The sequence below is a fragment of the Aotus nancymaae genome, unplaced genomic scaffold (assembly GCF_030222135.1).
Source record: "Aotus nancymaae isolate 86718 unplaced genomic scaffold, 86718_ANA_hifiasm-v0.15.2.pri h1tg000062l, whole genome shotgun sequence".
Lineage (NCBI taxonomy): Eukaryota > Metazoa > Chordata > Mammalia > Primates > Aotidae > Aotus > Aotus nancymaae.
In genome coordinates this window covers 31,971,210-31,991,716 of record NW_026988476.1, presented here as the reverse complement: position 1 = coordinate 31,991,716, position 20,507 = coordinate 31,971,210, and the positions used below count along the sequence as shown (strand labels likewise).

The window sequence follows — 20,507 nt, the reverse complement described above, 5'->3', positions numbered from 1 at the left end:
TGCCTGCAGTCACATTGTTAATCGATGGAGCTGGGATTTGAATGAAGTTTGCCTGATTTCAGAGCCTGTGCTCTTCATCACTGTGTTATGCTCCTGCCCTTTGCTGCCTATGCTGATAGTAATTGCTACCTTACCTTGCACACCTACTAGGACTTTCTGATGACTTACCTATGTGACTTGCTAGTGGCTGAGTCAGTGTTCAGACTGGCTCTGTTTGGTTCTAACTCTAGCTGTCTTAACCCCACTGCACAATGTCCTCAGTTCTTCCTCTCTGTGGCTAGGACAGTGACCTCACTTTTCTGTCTGACAGAAGGTAACACTCTTAAAGTAGATCACAAGCAGACCACAATTCCACAGCAGTAAGACGATCTACCCTGAAGAATGTCATGCTTTTTTTTTCTCCTGGTGTAACAGCCCTGGCACAAGGAAGCAGTTGGTTCTGCCTGGATGGTGAGGACCTTGGGAAAGGTCAAGAGACCAGGTCATACAGAATGCAGCAAAGCCAGCCAGTGTGGTGGGTCCATGTCGATAGACAGCATGGAAGAAAGAGCTTGGGAAGGAGGCGGAGGTTGCGGTGAGCAGAGATCGCGCCATTGCACTCCAGCCTGGGTAACAAGAGCTTGAAACTCCATCTCAAAAAAAAAAAAAAAAAAAAAAAGAAAAGAAAAAGCTTGGGAAAAGGAATAGGTTGGGGATGGCAGGACTGCGAGTTAGGTGGGAAGGAATCCTTTGTCTTCTTTTTCCATTCTGAGATGCTTTTCTCCCTCACATTTTACATTTCACAATTTCCTTCACATTTCTGAATTTCTCTCATATTTCTGAAACTGTGATGCAACTTACGTTAGAAAGCTTCCTTCAACTGCATTCAGCTGGGTGGTGGTCATGACCTTCTGTGGACACCCTCTGATAAGATCAAGAAAGTACTAGTATTGAGAATCTTCTAGACTTGGGGATAAAGGCTCATGATGAATTATTGCTTGGGAAACTTACCTAAACTTTATCCTTAAAATAAGCCTAATTCAAGAGATTTTTGTGTCCCAGAATACAAAGAATAAAGTCATCTGTTTGGAGAATTATGGGGCTGCTACTGTCTGACTGGGAAAGAGGCTTCCACAGGTCCAGGTGTTGGTGGAGGGAACTAGCTGGCCCCAGAAGTGAGGAAGAGTGGGGCTAAGGGTGAGGTTGAATTACTGGGCAAAGCACAGCTGGATATGGGTATGATAATAATACCTTGCAGGAGGAAAGGCAAACACCAGAGAAATGTGGGTGAAGTGGAGATCCAGCTCTGAGCCGGTAATGGGTGGGGCCCTGTAATGACAGGTAGGTGGGGACAGGAGTTGAGGGAATGAGGTGGGTTAGGCAACCCATAGCTGGAGCTCTAGCCACCACCAGCAAATGAGAAGGCACTGGATCTGGAGATAAGTGGGAAGGTGGTGAGCTCCCCCAACTCCCAACAGCTAACAGAAAAGAGAGCTAAGCAGAAGGTTGCGGTAAGAAACTGCAGAGTCCCAGCTATCAGTCCCAGGAGCTTGGAGGGCAGTAGAGGAAGGGAGAACGAATTCCTAGGGAAAAAGCTAGAGGTTAAGCTGGAGGTGGCTGTATACCAATAATGCAGTTTTGACTCCAATTCAGGACTGTGAACTGGAGGCCCAACCAGAAATAACTTCTCCTGGCAGAGCCAAGACACACTGAGACTATGCTGATGGAGTGAAGTTTAACCTGAAGTCTGGCTTAATACAGCTCCTAAATAGGGTGGGCTTTTCCTTCTCCAAGCTCTGGGTTAGGATGGGTCTGGAATAATATGGAATTTACAGAAAGGTGACTCCACCTAGCACCAGAGACGGGGGGAGCCCAGGAACCTCATTGTTGTCAGTGTCCACTGCTAGAGGCCCTGGCAAGCTGAGTTGATTGTGCAGGGCAGGGCACTGTGGAGCAATTCTGGGATCCCATGTTACCAAGGGTGAGGAGAGGACCAGATACTTTTTCATCACAAGGTCCTGAAACTAGCCCTTCACTTCTCATCCCTCTAAAAGCAGCAGGGATCTAGGTTTCCTCTGATTTTGGGATTCCAGGAGAGCAGAGATAAATAGCTCAAGAACTCTCCACCTGGCATGACTGAGGCACATGGAGATGGGAAAGAGGAAGCCCTGGTCTTTATCGCCAGTCATTGAGCAAGTTGCCAAATTTCCCAGCCAAGTGTGATCCCTCTGTTGTAGTCACCTTCCTGGCTCTATGATACACCCACATTTTCACAACCAAACATACATTTTACATTTGATGTAAATAACTGGAATTGCCCTGAAGGACAAGCAGTCCCCTGCCCATGAGGGGAGCATTCACACGTATGTCCTCATGCTGAGATGGACAGATGCATTTAGACCAGGTATGAGGTACCCAAATCATTACCATGGTAAATATATTGACTGGTCATAGGCACAAATTGAGCTGGAAAAATGTTTATGATACTGCTGCTTTAAAGAGACTGCACAGCTGCTTGTAGGCAGTAATAAGAGTAGTCTATGTTTACTGAGCACTCACCCATGTGCTGGTCTTAAGCTTTTAGCCTGCATTAACTCATTTAATCCTCAATTAATTATGAGATGGGTTCTTCTATTATGGTTGTTCTCCAATTTTCACATGGAGAACCTGTGGCAAAATGAGGGTAAGTATGTGACCAAGATTACCTAAGTGTTAGGTAGCAGGCTAAGACTTGAACATGGGTTGCCTGACCTCAGAGCCTGGGCTTTTAGCTACTGTGCCATTCCATCTCCAACTTACAGAGGCTGCTGCTTTCAGGGGCATCCCCTGGGGTGTCACTCAATACCTGTTGTGTCTTGAGGAGGCTCAACAAATGACACCTTATTTCCATGCCTGAGTTTTGAGCCAATAAAGGAATACTACCAAAGTGCAGGGCAGGTGGGAGTTCAGAATGCCACATTTATTAATAAAAACAGATATTAACATCTAAATCTCAGAATCACATAGATTTGGGGCTCTAGAGCCAGACTGTGTGGGTTTAAATCCCAGCTCCAACCTTCACTGACTGGGAGATCTGGAGCGAGTTATTTAATCTTTCTGAGACTCAGTTCCCTCCTTTGTAAAGTGGGACAATAATCGTACTTCCTCCCAGGATTGTTGTGAAGATTAAATGAATTAACACATGGGAAGCACTTAGAATAGTTACTGGCATGTAGTGAGTTCTCACTCAAGATTATCGACTATCTTTACTACTAACCATGTATTACCAGGTGGCCCAGGGACTCCTGCATGACTCCCCACGGGGACCTGACTCATGAAAACTTGCTGCAAGGAGGAGCAGAGAGCAGAAGCCATGCTTCTTGCAGGCAGCTTGCTTCCCAGAGAAAGATGGAAGCCAAGAACCGGACTTTACAGGTCAAGTTCTCTTTACAAACCCACCAAGGGAAGGAGAGAGGCCTGGAGTGTGGTGCAACTGAACCTTCCACCCCACGGAATGAAACATGACCTGCTCTCCCATCCCCAACCTATCTCTAGAGTATTGGGCACCAGCATCCCAGAGCCCTGTTCTAGAAGCCATTCTATTTTGCCCTGGGATCTGTCATCAAGAAAACTTGCCTTAACAGTTGGGAAGTATTGAATAGAAGGGAAGGCAGGGAGAGAAAAAAAAATAATGAATAATTTGTTTGCTTTCTGACCCTAGAAATAGATCACATAAGGAAAGGCTAGAGGAATCACGTTGTTTGGACTAGAAACTCAATGCATGATGCTCCCAAATAGAGGAAGAAAGGCTGTGAGGTAGCAGTGGTGAGTGAGAAAAGAGATTACAGGGCTGGGAAGAGTTGGCCAGAGCCTCTTTTCTGTTAAGAGGGAAAGGCTGAAAGTGCAGCATGCTATTTGAACCAGAATTATAGTTGTCCAGGAATAATTCTTCCTGTATCATTATTATAATTATTATCACTATAATCATAATAAATAATAGTTATGGTTAAAAAAAATTCAGGTTGGTTTCCAAAGGTTCTGTGCCTTAGACAGTAAAAGCAGGAAGGCCTTTACTCACCTGCCTGGTGCTTTTCCTAACAGGACATAGTCTTTTCAGACTGCTCAGGGTTGGCAAAGGTCACTACAACCGAGGAAATTCATGGAGAACTGATGTCTCCAAGAAGTGCTTTACAGTCAGAAAGTTCTGGAGTCATTTCAGTTTTTCAGTTTCAAGTCAACTTGTGTGGCTTTAGATAAGTCATTTGCCCTTTCTGGGCCTTAATCACTTCACCTGTAAAGCAAGGGCACTGGACTGCCTCTCCAAGATTCATTCCAACTCTGACCATCTCTAATTCTTTATTTCTCATTTATGCTAGTGAACCCACTGGGCAGTGTTCCTGTGATCTTAATCCCAGGGAAACATGTGGGCATTTCATCCAAGAGTGGCCTTTGCTATCTGATCCTTTAGTGACTCAAACAGTAGAAAATCCAGGATCTTTGTTGTTGGTGATGGTGGTGGTGGGCGCACAATTCAGAACAGACAGGTCTTCTGCACCCCTCATTTCACACACAGACACTGACAGTATAAGTTTCCAGACCAATCTAGTGCCTAGGACATAACAGGCCCTGAAAGCATTTTTATTAATTTGTAAGTATAGCTTTAAGACTCAAATTCACCAATGATTTCACTGAAAACAGTATTTGTAGGTTATTTTCTCCCTATTCTAAGAAAGGGCTTTTTTTTAAAAAACTTTTTAAATAGAGATGGTGCCTCACTATGTTGCCCAGGCTGGTCTCCAACCCCTTAGCTCAAGCGATGCTGCTACCTCTGCCTCCCAAACTGCTGGGATTACAGGCATGAGCCACCATGTCTGGCCTAAGAAAGGGCTTTTAGGAACTCCCTGCCTAGGAATGCAAGATCATCTTATCTCACTGGTCAAGGCCCTCAGGCGTGGGTTTTCATTAACCAGCATTGGCTGAGTACCCACTATGGGGCTGGCCTGTGCTGGATGAGGGGGCATCAGAGATGAACAGGAAGGGTCTCTGCTTTCAGTGAGAAGGAAATAGTCATGAGAAAGGTTGAAGGAAGTGGCCCCTGAGCAGTTTCAGATAAGAACAAAAAGAGCATGCCAGGCGAACAGACAGCATGAGCAAAGATCTCTGGTGTGAGACTTGGAACAACAGAGCAGCTCAATGTCTAAGCACTGCTGGTGTGTCAGGATCTGAGGAAAGAGGGTGGAGATGGGCCTGGACAGGTAGGCAGGGACCAGCTGAGAAGGGCCTATGGCTTGGGGAGTTTGGACTTGTCCTGAAGGCAGTGGGGGCTGAGAGAGGGATGTCACTAAAGATATTTGAGCAGGGGGGTGTGACATGCCCAAATACTCTGATAGCAGAGCAGTGTTACCTCCTAAACTGAGGGCCTTTGGGACAGTCATGGGCCTTAGCAAAGAACCCAGAAGAGCCCCTGTGGAACACACAGTGTTGTGGAGTATTTCCCCTCAGGTTTCTTTCGTTGTTCTTGTTGATTTTTGAGACTGGGTCTCACTCCTGTCACCCAGCCTGGAGTGCAGTGGCGTGATCTTGGCTCACTGCTGCCTCAACTTCCTGAGTTCAGGTGATCTTCCCACCTCAGCCTCCCAAGTAGGTAGGACCACAGCATGTGCCACCATGCCTAGATAATTTTTTGAATTTTTAGTACAAAAGAGATGGGGTTTCACCATGTTGCCCAGGCTGGTTGCAAAATCCTGGGCTCAAGCAATCCTCCCTGGGCCTCCCAAAGTGCTGGGATTACAGGTCTGAGCCACTGCGCCCAGCCCATCTTAGGTTAATAAAGAAAAACATCGCTGATAAATAGCACCGGGTCTCAGCTTGCCATCATTTCTTCAGGGAAGGTTACTCTCCCTGGACCAGGTTAGCTCTTCTTGCCACATAATCCTGTGACACCCAGAACATCATCTCCTGACAGTGTCACTCTTGTTCAATGCCACTCTTCCCTTCAGGACCCTAGGTTCCAAGACAGCTGGAATTTTGGTCTTTCTTTCTTACTACTGTCTCCCCAGTTGCTTGCCCACTGCTGGCACTAGTAGATGCTCAATAAATATTCCTTGAATTAAGAACAAGAGTCACACTGGAGGCATGATCACAGAGGTGAGCCAGGGGAATGTGATTTTCCTCCTGGTGATCACTATAAATGAAACCTAGAGGCTGGGAGAGTTTCCCAAAAGAGAAGGCGTTTTAATCCGGGTTCTGTCATGTGCCCACTGGATTTATTTCACTCTGGTGTGCTCCTCATTTATGAGGTGAGGTAGGTGGACAAAAGTGATTGCTAGGTCTCTCTCTCTCTAACCCTAACATTTTATGCATGAAAAAATATTCCTTGCCTATGATTCCCCTCTTTCTAGAGTTTTTGTGTTTCAGAAAGATATAGCCACTGGTAAATTAAAGAAGAATAACATCACGATTTTATCTAGAGAAACTGAAGTAATCTTATAAAGATGAAAGATATTTAAAATGAAAGAGTAGATCTGGGCTGTCTGAAATTTGTTCTGAGAATGGAATATTTATTTTTACAGGATAAATTAAACTGAGTTCCAATCACTTTTATAAAAAGCAAGATTTTTTTTTTTTTTTTCCAGAAAGAGCCAGAGCATGAGAATCAGCTCCACCTCCCCTACTCTCCCTTTGGATTTTGCTAAGATTTGGTGAAATATCTAAGACCTGTTCCTCTACTCCCTGCTTCACACTTAAGGACAGAGCCCAGCAGAGCTGCTGCTAGGATCCTTCTCCCAGTGCACATGTGCACAGCTGAGCTGCTGGAGGTGCTGAGTGGGAAGACTCCTCTGTGGGGGGAAAACCCAGCCAGCAAGCAGGAAGCTACTCACCGGAGGTCTCTTCCAGACGAACTGGATGGGGAACTTCTGGCTATAAAAGAGAGAGGTCTCATCCGGTGGGAATTCAGGGTCCACATAAAGAACTTTCTTTTCTAGACATTTCTTGTGAAGCTGCTCAAATGTCTTCTCTTTCACTCCAATTATAGGAAAATTGCGGCTGATGATGGCTGAATAGATGCCACTTGGGTTTCCACCCCCAGCCTCAGTAGCCTTGCTCTGGGCCGGGTGAGGAACTGGCCCTGGGGACCTGGGTTCAGCCGCTGTCCTTGGAGCCACAGATGGGCTAATAACGGTTGGCATGGCAAGTGACTCTGGAAGAAAAAGCTTTTTAAAGAAAACAAGATACAGCTACCTTCAAGGAAAGGAAGCAACTGCAAAGGAGAAGTTGAAGTAATTCTGTCATCTGAGAGAAAAGTGTCCATATCCAGTTCAAAGTTGAAAGCCCATCAGAAGGTCATATAGGGTTATGTCCATCTTAAAAATTGAGCTGTAATCCTGAAGACATAAGTTTTCCTGAGAAAGGAGTGCTAAAAGATTTCTGAAGCAATGTTTACCTGGGGGCTCCTACCAGCAGCATGCATGCCAGAGGGAGAGAGAAAGAGAGTGAGGGTTGTGTTTCAGTGGCCTGAAGAAGCTTGAGCCAGGAAAACTAAAAATAGATGTGAAGAAACACTGTGAGTATGAGGGCAAGAGAGACTGCATGGTAGAGAAAGGAGAACCTGGCTAGGGACATCTCTGTTGCCATGACATGCTAGTGTTGTCAGAAAATGAAAAGGGAGTATCTGAGTAAGGTGAACGCTGGAAGTTAGCTGAGAACTGCTGACATGTTACTGAGTAGGCAGTTATACAGACCACCCAACTACTGGCCACCAAATGAATGGAAAACAGTATTGCAAAAAAGCTAGTTAGGGTGAACGGGAGGTACTGAATTCTAGGAAAACATTCTGTGAATTTTAGAGAACATGATTTTCATTCCTAAAATTTTAGGCTATCAGAACATTATTCAATGTTAGATTTGGCATCTTTTCTAGAATGTTCTTGGGTCAGTGTTCATTGGAAATGTCTGCATGGAAAATCGTACTCATCAGAGTCCCTGGTTGAGAAACTCCCTGTCACTACCTGTGTACTTGACCTTGCCACCTCTTGTCTCTCCCCACCCCTAAAAGAAACACTGGGACTGAATCTGCTACAATAAGTGCACCTGGGCACAGTAAATCCTCATTTAACGTCATTAATAGGTTCTTGTAAACTGTGGCTTTAAGCAAAATGATGTACTGTGTAGCAAAACCAAGCTAACTGATATAAACAAGAGTTAAGTCCCTATAGCACACAATATGTTTTGCTTAAAGTCACAGTTTACAAGAACCTATCAACGATGTTAAGTGAGAACTTACTGTACAGGTTATATGTTGACTTGTTCAGCCACACCACATTAGGTATCTGAGACATAAGTTGGAATTGGATACTGAACCAGACTGCCTGTCAAGTCCTGAGATGCCACACCTAAGAAGCAGGTTTCAGAGCTCTTAGATGAGAGCATAAGTGGCTCTGGGGAAGGGAAGTGCCTGCCTGGCCTCCACCTTGTCTTCTACCCACAATACCTGCTCCAAAAAGGAGATGACCACATTTAAAGTATGGCAGAGTGGAGGCATGTCCTAGACTGCAGTCATGCCTGTTCCCATGCAACCTGTCTCAATGATCCCAGGTTAGCGGCTATGGAAAAAGGTAGGAAGTGACAGGTAAAATAGTGAGTACTATCAGCCTCCTGATCCCTGGGGTTGCAGTTTTGAAGAACTCTATGTCTGGGCTTGCAGGACTATCAGCCTAGCCTTCTGTCCCTCCAAGAAAATGCCCAGGGCTCTTTAACTGGGGAGGCAGAATAGAGGACAGCGGTCTCTGGAGGCTGACCACCTCGGTTCAAAGTCTAGGTTGGCCCCTTACTGGCTGTGCCTGTGTAACTTTAGCTGAGTTATTTCTTCCATTATGTCTCAGATTTCTCACCTATAAAATTGGTACAATTACAGTCATTCTGTTATTAGGTTTCTGTAATGATTAAATAATTTATGTAATGCATTTAACATAGTGCCAGGATTGTCTTAGGCACTCAATAAATGGTGTTGTTAGAGAAAACTTGAATTTAATATTACTTTGGAGTTAGATCAGGTTAAATGATAGATTCATTTGCTGACACAAATCAGCATTCACTCAATGGGCATTAACTGAGTATCTGCTATGTGGACAGCAGGTATAATCTGCCCAGGCTCATGTAGTATATAGCATCTCCAATCAGAGGCTGGCCTATCTTCCTGCACTAAAAAGATGGACCTCCATCTTCAAAGTCACCAATGGCACAGACAGCAAAGGTAGGGTTTCCTTCCCCCACTGTTGTAAGTTTGGGTCCCAAACCAGCATTCTGTCCCCCACTGAAATTCACAGCACCGATCCACATTTTATTGTTTCTGTTTATTTAACTTACTGGGTTCCCATTTCCCTCTCAGGTTTAGGCATATAGAATGCCCTTAATAAATATATGTCATATATCTGGTAAATGAAATTTTCCTACACAAAGAGAAATTTCTTACACTTTTGGCTTTGCCAGTGCAATCAAAGAGTCTTGGCTGATCTGCTCCAGGCGGAGGAGCTGTTCTGGGCCACACACCCACCGAGCTTTCTTTCCTCAGCTGTCTCAGCCAGCACCATCTGTGAGTAACTAACAGCAGCGTGTGACAGTGGTGAGCCTCTTGTCAGAGCAGGTGGGTATATCAAACACAGAAAGGGCAAGGTGCCATTCGTTTTGCTCTGTCAGTTGTTGTGGATAAAACATGCTCTCAGATGAACAGGTCCAAACTCAAAGTTTATTCAATGGCACAGCTGTGGAAACCAATGCTATCAGGAAGAAATCCAACTCGAGCCCATGAACAAAGGGCATATAAAGAGTATATAAACAGCTGCACATTTCACTTCCCAGAAGCCCCTTCAAGGATAATTAGTTTTTATAACATACTTCACCCACGGTCATGTAATCTCTGTGGCTAGAATGGTTTCCATTGCACAGCATTGCCAACTAATGGCTCTGTCTTTGCCACCAAGAAGCATTTCTTGGATTTCTAACACCATTGGAAGCAATGTCTTTGCTTATAATTATAATACCTCTCATTAAGTACCTACTGAGAGCTAGCCACTTCACAGAGACCTTCAAAAAATTTTTATTTTCAAATAGTTTTAGACTTACAAAAGAGTTGCAAAGATAGAACTCCTCAGTGTCCTCCAGTCTCTGATAATTCCACAGTCTTTGTCTCTCATGACCTTGACACTTTTGAAGAGTACTTGTCAGGTGTTTTGTAGAATGACCCTAAATTTGGATTTCTCTGTTATTTTTCACATGATTAGACTGAAGTAATGGATTTGGGGGAAGACTATCACAGATGTGACATGGCCATCTCCTCAAACTGTATTTGTGGGTACATGTTATTGATAGGTTTTATTACAGGTGATGTCAACTTTGATCACTTGCCTAAAGTGATGTTTACCAGGTTTCTCCCTGGTAATGTTACTGTTTTTCCCTTTCTGTACACATAAAATATTTTAAATCTGTAAAACAACTCTGCAAGTTTGACTAATTCCATTTTACAATTGAGGAAACTTGAAATATCTGCTGTATTTTTACAGTTAAGTATTGGAAAACTCACAGAATTTTAGAGATTATCTCTTTTCTTCTTTCTTTTTTTTTAGACAGAGTCTTGCTCTCCTGCCAGCTGAAGTGCAGTGGTATGATCTTGGCTCACTAAAACTACAACCTCCGCCTCCCAGGTTCAAGTGATTCTCCTGCCTCAGCCTCCCGAGTAGCTGGGATTACAGGTGTGCACCACCAGGCCTGGCTAATTTTGTATTTTTAGTAGAAATGGGGTTTCATCATCTCTACTAAAAAGTTTGGCCACGCTGGTCTCAAACTCCTAACCTCAAGTGAACCATCCGCCTCGGCCTCCCAAAGTGCTGGGATTACAGGCGTGAGCCACTGAACCAGGCCTAGAGATCTTCTCTTTAACAAAACCCAGAGAGGTTAAATTCCATGGCCAAGATCACTCGGCCAGTTCACTGTAGAACCAAACTAGACTCCAGGTCTCTTGATTTCCATCGAAGTAAATGTATGAATAAGATTTAACTGATGTGAATTAGGCATGAGATCGCCATGGCCTTGCATATAAGTAGTTGGGCTCCCCTTCTCCTGGCTCTGACTAGACAGAAATCTAATACTATTGGCCTGGCTGGAAACAACTGTCAAGAAGCAGCTGCTGCACTTTGGGTGGCCATGGTGGGTGGATCACATGAGGTCAGTAGTTTGAGACCAGCCTGGCCAACATGGTGAAACTCCATCTTTACTAAAAGTACAAATTAGCCAGGCCTGGTGGTACACACCTGTAATCCCAGCAACTTGGGAGGCTGAGGCAGGAGAATCGCTTGAACCTGGGAGGTAGAGGTTGTAGTTGTAGTGAGCCGAGATCCTGCCACTGCATTCCAGCCTGGGTGACAGAGTGAGACTCTGTCTTGAAAAAAATAAAGCAGCAGCTGTCTAATTCTGGCAAGTCTTGCTGTGGCACTAGAGCCTTTAGCAAGGCTGGTCATGAGACAAGCAAATCTGATATTAGATGCCAATGTCTCTATTATTTCTCCTATAATGCTAGCTATATGGCCTCTGTGGTCAGTGGCTAATATGATAGCCTATTTCCAGTGGAGCTGCTGATGGCTTTCAATCTCCTGGCCTGAAAAGTTTTTATAGTCTAGAGTAGCTCTCTGAGGGTTTGGTAGGTAGAAATCCTAAAAGCAGAGTGGAATGCTTGATATTGTCAGAGGAATCTCATTACTCAGGCTTATTAGGCAGAGGGGTTAATTAGCTGAAAACCATTCAGCTCCCAATGTTTATGTGCTTTGACTGTGTTTCTGCTGCTTATCATTATGATGCCTTGATAGTGAAAGGTATGTGACAAAGTGAAGGAATTCTGCACACAGACCAAACTCCAGAATTGTATTTTCCTTAAAACAAAGAAAATTCTTCTATATGATCCTAACACAATGCTTAAAAGTAAAAAAATTACCATGTAATCAAAAGATCCCATTCCAATGTTGCCAACTGTCCCAAGAGAGAAGGTAAGGCTGGGAGCAGTGGCTCATGCCTATAACCCCAGCACTTTAGGAGGCCAAGGTAGGAGGATCGTTTGGGCCCAGGAGTTCAAGACTAGCCTGGGCCCAAACAGGCTAAAAGATTATTGATATTGTTGCCAGATTGCCATCCTGAAAGATTATACTTACATTTTTCTGTTGGGTAGTTTCTGTTTTTAAACTGATTTGTCAACTCATTCCTTAACATTTACATCTTGAAGGAAAGACATACTATGTATTCATTTTAGAGCTTTTTTAGGAACCCTGTTGAAATGAATAAAATTCCTTACATAAAATCCAGTTTCCTGTGAAATCATATTAAGAATTAGCCACAACAAAGTAATTTAATGCTTGTAGGACAACTCAGCCCCATGTTGCTCTCTAGCACACAAATTCAGCAACGGGAGGTAGGTAAAGTGTGAGAAGCAGTAAGAGCAGAAAACCATTAAAAACACCCAGACTTTCTTTCTCTCCATTTGTCTATAGCCAAATGTTTCAATATAGATTTGGGTCAAAACAGAGCGGTTCCTCATTAACTTACTCTACTAGTTACTATTCCATTCCCCCAACAATATTTTAAATGGAAGAATAAACATGTTATAAATGTTGACCTAAAGATAGTTCTTATTGAACTTTAAATGCTATTAAAAACTATCATTTATATTAGGGAGGAGCACCCAGTCTTCTGGCTAAGTTTTATTTTAGGTTGGTAAGAGACATATGAAGATAGGAACTATGGCTTCAGATAATACAAGGTTGCTCCTTTCTTCTCAACTGCAAAACTTACAGAAAGAATCTGTGTGGGTCTCTGTGGGCTTACATATGGTGCAGAGCGCAAATCTCAACTCATACAATGAAATGTGTCCATGAGGAAATGCACAATATTGATTGCCTTTGGGAAGAATCTTGTGTCAGAAAAGTAAATGACATGGAAATACATTCAAATATAATTTTTTAATCAATTAAATCCACCAGCTAAGCAATCACAGCCGAACAGTTACTGAAAGTCAGGTATAATGGTGCTCTGTCAGACAGAAGAGAAATAGAACATGCTCTTGAGAAACATACGATCTAGTAGGAAAACAGAGACATACTGGAAACATTAAGGCATGATCCCTGAGAATGCTAAGTAGAGCACAGTTATAAGTGGGACAGCATTTCAGGGAAGGGCAAAATCACTGCTAATGGGTGTGGGGATAGGGGTGTTGGGGTAGTTAGGCATCATGGGAAAGTGGGATTTGAGTTGGGCCTAGAAGGATGGTGTTGAGGGGGATATTGCTGCCCAGGGATCAGAAGGCGCAGAGGGGGCCGTTGGCAAGTTGCTAAGTGGAGGAAGCCTGATGAGAAGAGGTGTGTGCTAAGGAGTGCTGAAGAGTTGAGGCTGCCAAAACAGATGGTGCAGCAGGCAGCAGGGAGCCACTGAGGTCTGTAGATCCATGGGCATCATGACGTGACTGGTATGTTGTAATGTTTTGCCTCATTCATACCAAACCATATTAAAGCCTGGGACAAAAGGAAAACTCAGCAATACTAATCCTGTCTTTATTTTAAATTTTGATATTTTGTTCATCATGGGTATTTTTTGCATTAATTCTGATTTTTAAAAATAGTGCACTGAAATATTACTTATTTTGATTACTGTATTTTTTGGCATCCCTTAAATTTTGCGCCCAAGGCCAGGGCCTCACTTGCCTCATCCCAGTCCCAGCCATGAGTTCTACTTCTGAAGTTCAGTAGAAGTAGACATGGGTATTTATTTCATTGTTATTAATTATAGCTTACTCATGTTACGAATATTCTTTGGTTAGTAGATAACACTTAATTAAAAAACAGGTTAAAAGACATGGATTTTAAGATTAGCCTGAGAAGCACAAGAGGAAAAAGAATCCTTTGTGCTGCCAAGTTGATCTCTAGGGGAGAATAACTCCCACTGCTGCAGAGCATGCAGTACAAATCCAAGAGGGTTGCTTTGTCCAGTCCATGTAGGTGAAAGACAACTGGTGGGAGTATCAGAGGCTTCTGTCCACTTGGAGACTGGCCTTGAGCAACTCAGCTGCTGCAGCCAAAGCGCCAATGTCACATGGCCTGAGGCAAGCCCTGGCAAATGGGCTGCCCAGGTAGGTTTGGCTCACATTAAAACAGACCCATGCAGCCCTGCTCAAGGAATGGAAGCAATGGAAGACTCCTGAACACTATAAATGTCTCAGGGGTATGTGTCCAGGAGAAAAAGTGATGTCTGACACAAGGAATATTGCTACTACATCTTAACATGTAAAATCGGAAATTTTAAAACATGAAATCTATTGTTCATTAGTATAATGGTGATGAATGAAAGATTATTTTGACTCAGGGAAGGCAAGCAGATTGCAGCACAAATCTCAAAAAAGGCAAGGGGAAAAGCTGAAAAGGGCAGGCAGGTCCCTGCTCATGTCACCAAGGGCAGCTCTTTGTCATATGATGTGGACCTCCCAGTCAGTGGCAATGTTGAGTGAGAGCTTCTTCAGGCTCAGGGTGGATGTTTTGGCACAATACATAAAAGCCACAGGCTGATCTTTACCATCTAAACAGCAAGACAATAAAAGAGGGAAATTTTGATGACTCTCTAGAAGGGAAAAATATTTTCTTCAAATCTGAAATGTTTTCTCACTTGAGTGTAAAACCTTATACCCCACTCCAAATTAATAGCACTTTTACCCATGAACTTCCATGAAGTTTTAGAAACATGGAAAAATTCATTGTTGGAGCACAAGGTTGGTTGAAAAGAAACCATAAGGAACAAATAAATTTGTCTAAGAACTTCAGGAAGCAAGGAAAGATATAAGTCCCATCATGCCCTTTCATAAACTCCAAACACATGGGTAGGATTCTCCATGTCTTCAGATAGCTATAGTTTAAACAAATATTCAGAGAAGCTATAATACTATTTTAAGCCCCAAATAAGTTTCCTTAGAAAAACATTAAAAGTGAGCAGAAAGATCAACTAATGAAGAGAAGCAAGATGGCATCATTTATTCTAGAGACTAGTATATTTCACCTCTACCTGAAGCACACAGTTCACTCAGACTAAGCATGTTATGTCGGTTTGGGGACTAATCATCTCTTCACTCCAGATAATTCTGTTTATAAAAACAAACGGTGAGGTCAGAATGGACTGCTTTCTCACCGGATAAGTGGGTAATCACAGAAGATGGCTCCTTCCTGAGGCCCAAGACCAAGATTTGCTCCACCACACACTTGCTGGAATAATGACCCCTCTGGTTGGCAGAACTGGAATAGATACAAACAGTATTAAAAGGACAGTGACAGGGGTTTGAAGTGGCTGCCAGCTAAACATCTCCAGCCTTGTGATTTCCTCTCCCATCTGTCCCCTGGAGGCATGATCCATATAGGAGTCATATTTACTAGGATGAAGAGATAATAAAAGATGACTTGGCCAGGCACGGTGGCTCATGCCTATAATCCCAGCACTTTGGGAGGCCGAGGTAGGCAGATCACTTGAGGTCAGGAGTTCAAGACCAGCCTGGGCAACATGGCAAACTCCTGTCTCTACCAAAAATATAAAAATTAGCCAGGAGTGGTGGTGTGTGCCTGTAGTCCCAGCTACTTGGGAGGCTGAGATATGAGAATCCCCTGAACCTGGGAGGCGGAGGTTGCAGTAAGCTGAGATCGCACCACTACATGCTGGCCTGGGTGACAGAATTAGACTCCATCCCAGAAAAATTTTAAAAAAGACCACTCTATGTACCAAGGAACAGCTAACTGGTGCCAAATTAGGCTCTCTTTAAAAAGTTATTTGAAGAAAAATCACTGAAGAACACAAAAGTTATAAATGTGACTGGAATGTTATAATTAAATTGTAATAAATCAGATATTTAGTGAATTGGTGAATGGATGAATGAACGGAATTAGTGGGAGCTTAAATTAAGTCCTTTCTTATTTTTTAGAAAGTAGGGGAAAGGAAGGTAGAGACAATAAGGGAGGATTGTTTATGGTAGAATGGTTGAAAAACACTTCAGAAATGGGCCAAGCACAGTGGTTCAGACCCATAATCCAAGCACTTTGGGAGGCTGAGGTGGGTGGATCACCTGAGGTCAGTAGTTCAAGACCAGCCTGGCCAACATGGTGAAACTCCATCTCTATTAAAAATACAAAAATTAGCCAGGTGTGGTGGCACATGCCTGTAGTCTCAGCCACTCAGAAGGCTGAGACAGAACTGCTTGAACCTGGGAGATGGAGGTTGAAGTGAGCCAAGATCCTGCCACTGCACTCCAGCCTGGGCGACAGAGCAAGACTCCATCTCAAAGAAAAAAAACAAAAAACAAACAAATTCCAGAAATGGCCTTCATTCATTTCTTTAAATAGTACCTTAAAACATCACCTGTGGATTTGAGGATGTCAAACAGATAGTGTGATTTATTTAAGAAAACAAATGGTTTCTTTAGCCGCCATTACCTATTGATCAAAACACTGGAACAGAATGAAAACTTCCTGTGCAAAAATTGCTGCTGGTGGAGGTACTGGAATGAATGGCCATCATCAAGATATAACTCACCCACTGAAGAACCCTGAAGAATGAATCACAGAGACAGAATGTGCTTATACGATAGCTTTACAGGAAAAGAATGTCAGCTCCTAAAGGGTTACAATAGAGTAAAAAGTTTGTGAAAAATTCAAGCTATATGAGGTAGTCGTACAAATATCTAATATATTCAATAGCCAATCATTCTTGAGTAGATAGTAAAACAATAGGAAAGTCACATAAGAGGAGCACAAAGAGTTAGGCTTTGTTGAAATAATTTATGACGTGTGTGACAACAAGGCCAAGAAAGTTCACAGAATGATACCGATGTTTTAAAAAAAAATCAATATATAATAGATTAGATCAACTGTCTTTAGAAGACCCTCCACTTAGAGAATGGTTTCTGGTTCTTTTTTTTTTTTCTTAGTAGGAGGACCCCTATTACATGTCAAACAATGTCATAGCATTCCATGTGGCAATTTATTGACAATACTCGATATGCTATGGATCTCTAGTCTTTTATATTTCTTCTGGAGCCTCACATGGGTCTGGGGCCCATAGTTTGGCCCAAGAAGACATGCCTAAGTAAAAAGGAAAAAAAAAAAGTATAAGTAAATTATTTTATAATACTGATATCAATGCAAATAAGTATTTGCATTGATACTTATTTGGTAGCAATGAATTATTGGTATGAATATCATATCAATGAATTCATATCAATGAACATTGGTATCGGTGAATTATTTTATAATACTGGTATCAATGCAAATAGTTAAGACTAAGGGTTGGTGTTTGTTTGGCCCCGTATTATATTTGAACAAACGGACAGAAGAATAATCTGCTACAGGCCTCGCTGGGCTCAAAAATCTACTCAAAATGACACATCATTTCTAGATCCTCCCAGGCTTTGGTTTTAGTTGTTAGAGCTACCTGATGAGAAATCACTGGGTGGGACTGAGGTCTCTGAAATGGTGCATAGATACGGATACCATTTAATGGAGACTGGGTTTTGGTGCTAATCTCTGTGGGAAGGCTGCCTATTGCCCAAAAAGCATTCATTCTAGTAGTAATCAGTGTTAAGCTCAAGAGCACCAACAGTCAAGTGCCCAAGAGGAATATTCTGTCATTCCCAGATCTCAGAGTTCTCTTAAGAACAATTCCAGGAAAGGCAGACAAGCTGAACAATGATTCAGAACAGAAATGATTCAAAACCTTGATTTCTAGATAAATGTCAGGAGCACCTATCTCATAGATGGAGCTCACCATTTTTATGTGGTGTCCCACACTCAAAAGGCTACCACTGGAAAGAGAGAGTAGAAACAAAAAGGGTAACAGATTTTCCAAATACCTTAGTGCTTAAAGCAACCCGGAGTCCATAGGAAGATTCAGTCATCCAGCCTGTGGATTTTCCTACAGTTGTCTTTATTGGTACCACACTTCCACCTCGCTGAAACACTGGTATCTATAACACAGCAGCATGCTCAGGGAAGCAGTATTCATATAAGAAAATTTCAAGGTAGAATTTAAAAATATTTCATTTTATAAGTTTCACACTCTTTATAAGTACAGATTCATAGGCAAAATAAATTTTGGGGCATAGAGATGGCAAATATGGGGGTCCTGGTATTAAAAGGAAAGAGCACTAACACTGAAGAATGGTCTATTTTTTAATTATTAGGGAAACTTCCCACCCTTCACTGGTTTGTTATCTACGTCTGTCTTTGCTGTTTTTTCCTCTTAAGTGATGAATTCTTTTCTACCTATCCTATAAATGGCCTTTACTATTTTCTATTTTAAATTTTCTATCAGTATAGTATACATGCTTATTTCTAGAGCCATGCTAAAGAATGAAGTTTTCTGTCTTTGCAAGTGGGCCCAGAAGTCTGTTTGTATGTGTGCATGTATAACTGATAGTGGATTTTTGGTTTGGGCAGGTGAGTTTTGTCCTCACTCACTGCAGCCTGTCCCCTTCTTGTTCCCTGTTTCTATGGCTCACCTGGATGACTGACTCCATTCTGAGGGTAAATCTGTGAAACTGCTTCTGTTATATTAGAGATCACCAAGGGTACTTTAAGAGCCCCTAACAGCAGGCCCATAACTATGGGTCTTCTGAAATGGCACTCTAGGCAGCAATGCCTGGGTAGGTTTCCCGCCTCCTGTAAGGAAGCTGCCTGTGTCACAGGAGGGCTTCTGCTTTGCTTTGATTCAAGAATGAGCACGCAGGAGAGTACAAGAACACACATGAAGTTGAGATTGAGGACAGAGTAGTTCAGATGTCCAATCTCTGCTTAACTTGCCTTGGCAGCGAGAAGTAAAGCACTTCCATCTCCCCACACATGCCTCTCCCTCATTGGCCAATCTCTCCTTTCTTTTTTCTTTTTTTCCCCAAAGAACAAGGCCATAAGTTAGAGTGAAATGGGTTCTAGAATGGGAGTCCAGCCTAAGGAAATGCACTTGGGGGCTTGTCTCAGTTCTGCCACAAGTTTGCTGTGTCCCCTGGACAAATAATTAACTTCTCTGAATCTCAGGTTTATTCTTTATCTGTGTGAGGGATTATAGCAGATGATTGTTAAAGTTCTCTTCTAGATCTGAAAGTTGATAGCTGAAATTATTTTTTTTAAATAATGGGGTTTATATTGCTGCTGATGGTTTACAAAATAATATCAGTATCTACTTATTAATCTTCGCACTGTGGTAGTGTGGCAGTGGTTGTGATTCAGATGTAGGAAGAAAGTTCCCTTTAGAAACTCAAGACAGCCTGGATGGACCACTTTGATTTTAACTCCATAACTGATGCATTTCCTTGGGCCCAGGGTTACAACTGAAAACTCCTATTTTTTGCCTTAGTCCTGTAGAATGACATTCCAGATGGCACATGTGGTGGCTACCATGTTTTCTAGGTTTTTAGCGTGTTTGTTCTTTTTAGACACACAAATCTAAACATATGGGGAAGACCAGTGTTTGTCCCTGATGTCTCACTCTGTGAAATCAGAGTAGATGTGATTTTTAACTCTTTTTTCCTCGCATTTTACAGCTTTGACAGAATTCATATACCATATAAATCACCAACTTAAAGTGTACAGTTAAACAATTTTCAGCACATTCAGAGTCATGCAACCATCACTATGATAATTTTTAAGGCATTTTTATATATATCACTTAGTGATTGTGTCGGGACCAAAACCTGGGTTTCCTTACTGCTGCCCTAAGATTCCAGCCATGGTTTTCAGGGGAACAGAAGACAGGGATTATTAACCCTGGACCAGTTAACAGTCATTCCCCATGACTCCCTAACGCTCTGCCCCAGCACTAGGCATCCCTGGACCTACCTTCTGTCTCTATATGTGCTATTGTACAGAATGCTAGCATCCTTGTTTTTTTCTATAGAGGAACACATTATGGACTTAATGTTTGTATCTCTCCAAATTCATATGCTGAATCCCAAGCCCCAGATATTTGTAGATCGGGTCTTTATGATGTTAACTAAGGTGAAAAATGTGGTCATAAGGATGGGTTACTGAAATGACAGGAACAGTGTCCTTGTAAGAAGAGAACTGAGATAGCGCCTCTTTATCTCTCTCTGCCATGTGGGGGCACAGCAAGAAGGTAGTAGCCTATAGGCCAGGAAAAGGTCCCTCATCAGGAAAAGATTCAGCTGGCACCTTGATCTGAAACTTCCAGCCTCCAAAACTTTGAGAAAAGCATTCTGTTTTGTAAAATCACCCAGTCTGTGGTATTTTGTCATGGCAGCCCCAGCTGACCAATAGAGCACAATAGGTAGAAACAGTAGTCTGAAAATAACTTACAGTGTCCAAGGCTACTGGAATCTTTACAGTACACCCTCCTTCCCAATAAGCAAATGTCTTACAGTCATACCAGACCTAGAAAGTAAGGGGGACCAGTAAAAAAGAGTACATCAGCAACTCTGTTCACCATTTCATTACTCAGCGAAGCATCCACTTACCCAGATTTCAAATAACCAG

The 20,507-nt window shown here is 42.6% G+C and overlaps 1 protein-coding gene across 12 annotated transcripts in view; it reads right to left on the bottom strand.

Moving 5' to 3' along the window:
- The window catches only part of LOC105710001 (neutral alpha-glucosidase C), a 161,668-nt gene that overhangs the window by 63,772 nt on the left and 77,389 nt on the right, over positions 1–20,507 (bottom strand). For 2 of the 12 annotated variants that reach the window (XR_010338607.1, XM_064365935.1), the window contains exons 20-23: positions 20,331–20,405; positions 17,873–17,986; positions 16,458–16,570; positions 15,169–15,272 (exon numbers count right to left, since the gene is read on the bottom strand). Coding sequence is in view for 7 of the 12 variants with exons in the window: in XM_064365935.1 (XP_064222005.1) it covers positions 15,169–15,272; positions 16,458–16,570; positions 17,873–17,986; positions 20,331–20,405 (406 nt within the window). In the remaining 5 variants the exon portion in view is untranslated. Of the gene's footprint in view, positions 1–6,839; positions 7,160–8,946; positions 9,559–9,581; positions 9,720–12,155; positions 12,270–12,940; positions 14,566–15,168; positions 15,273–16,457; positions 16,571–17,872; positions 17,987–20,330; positions 20,406–20,507 lie in introns of those variants that run through there. The other 10 variants (XM_064365938.1, XM_064365936.1, XR_010338605.1 and 7 more) reach the window with 9 other exon arrangements.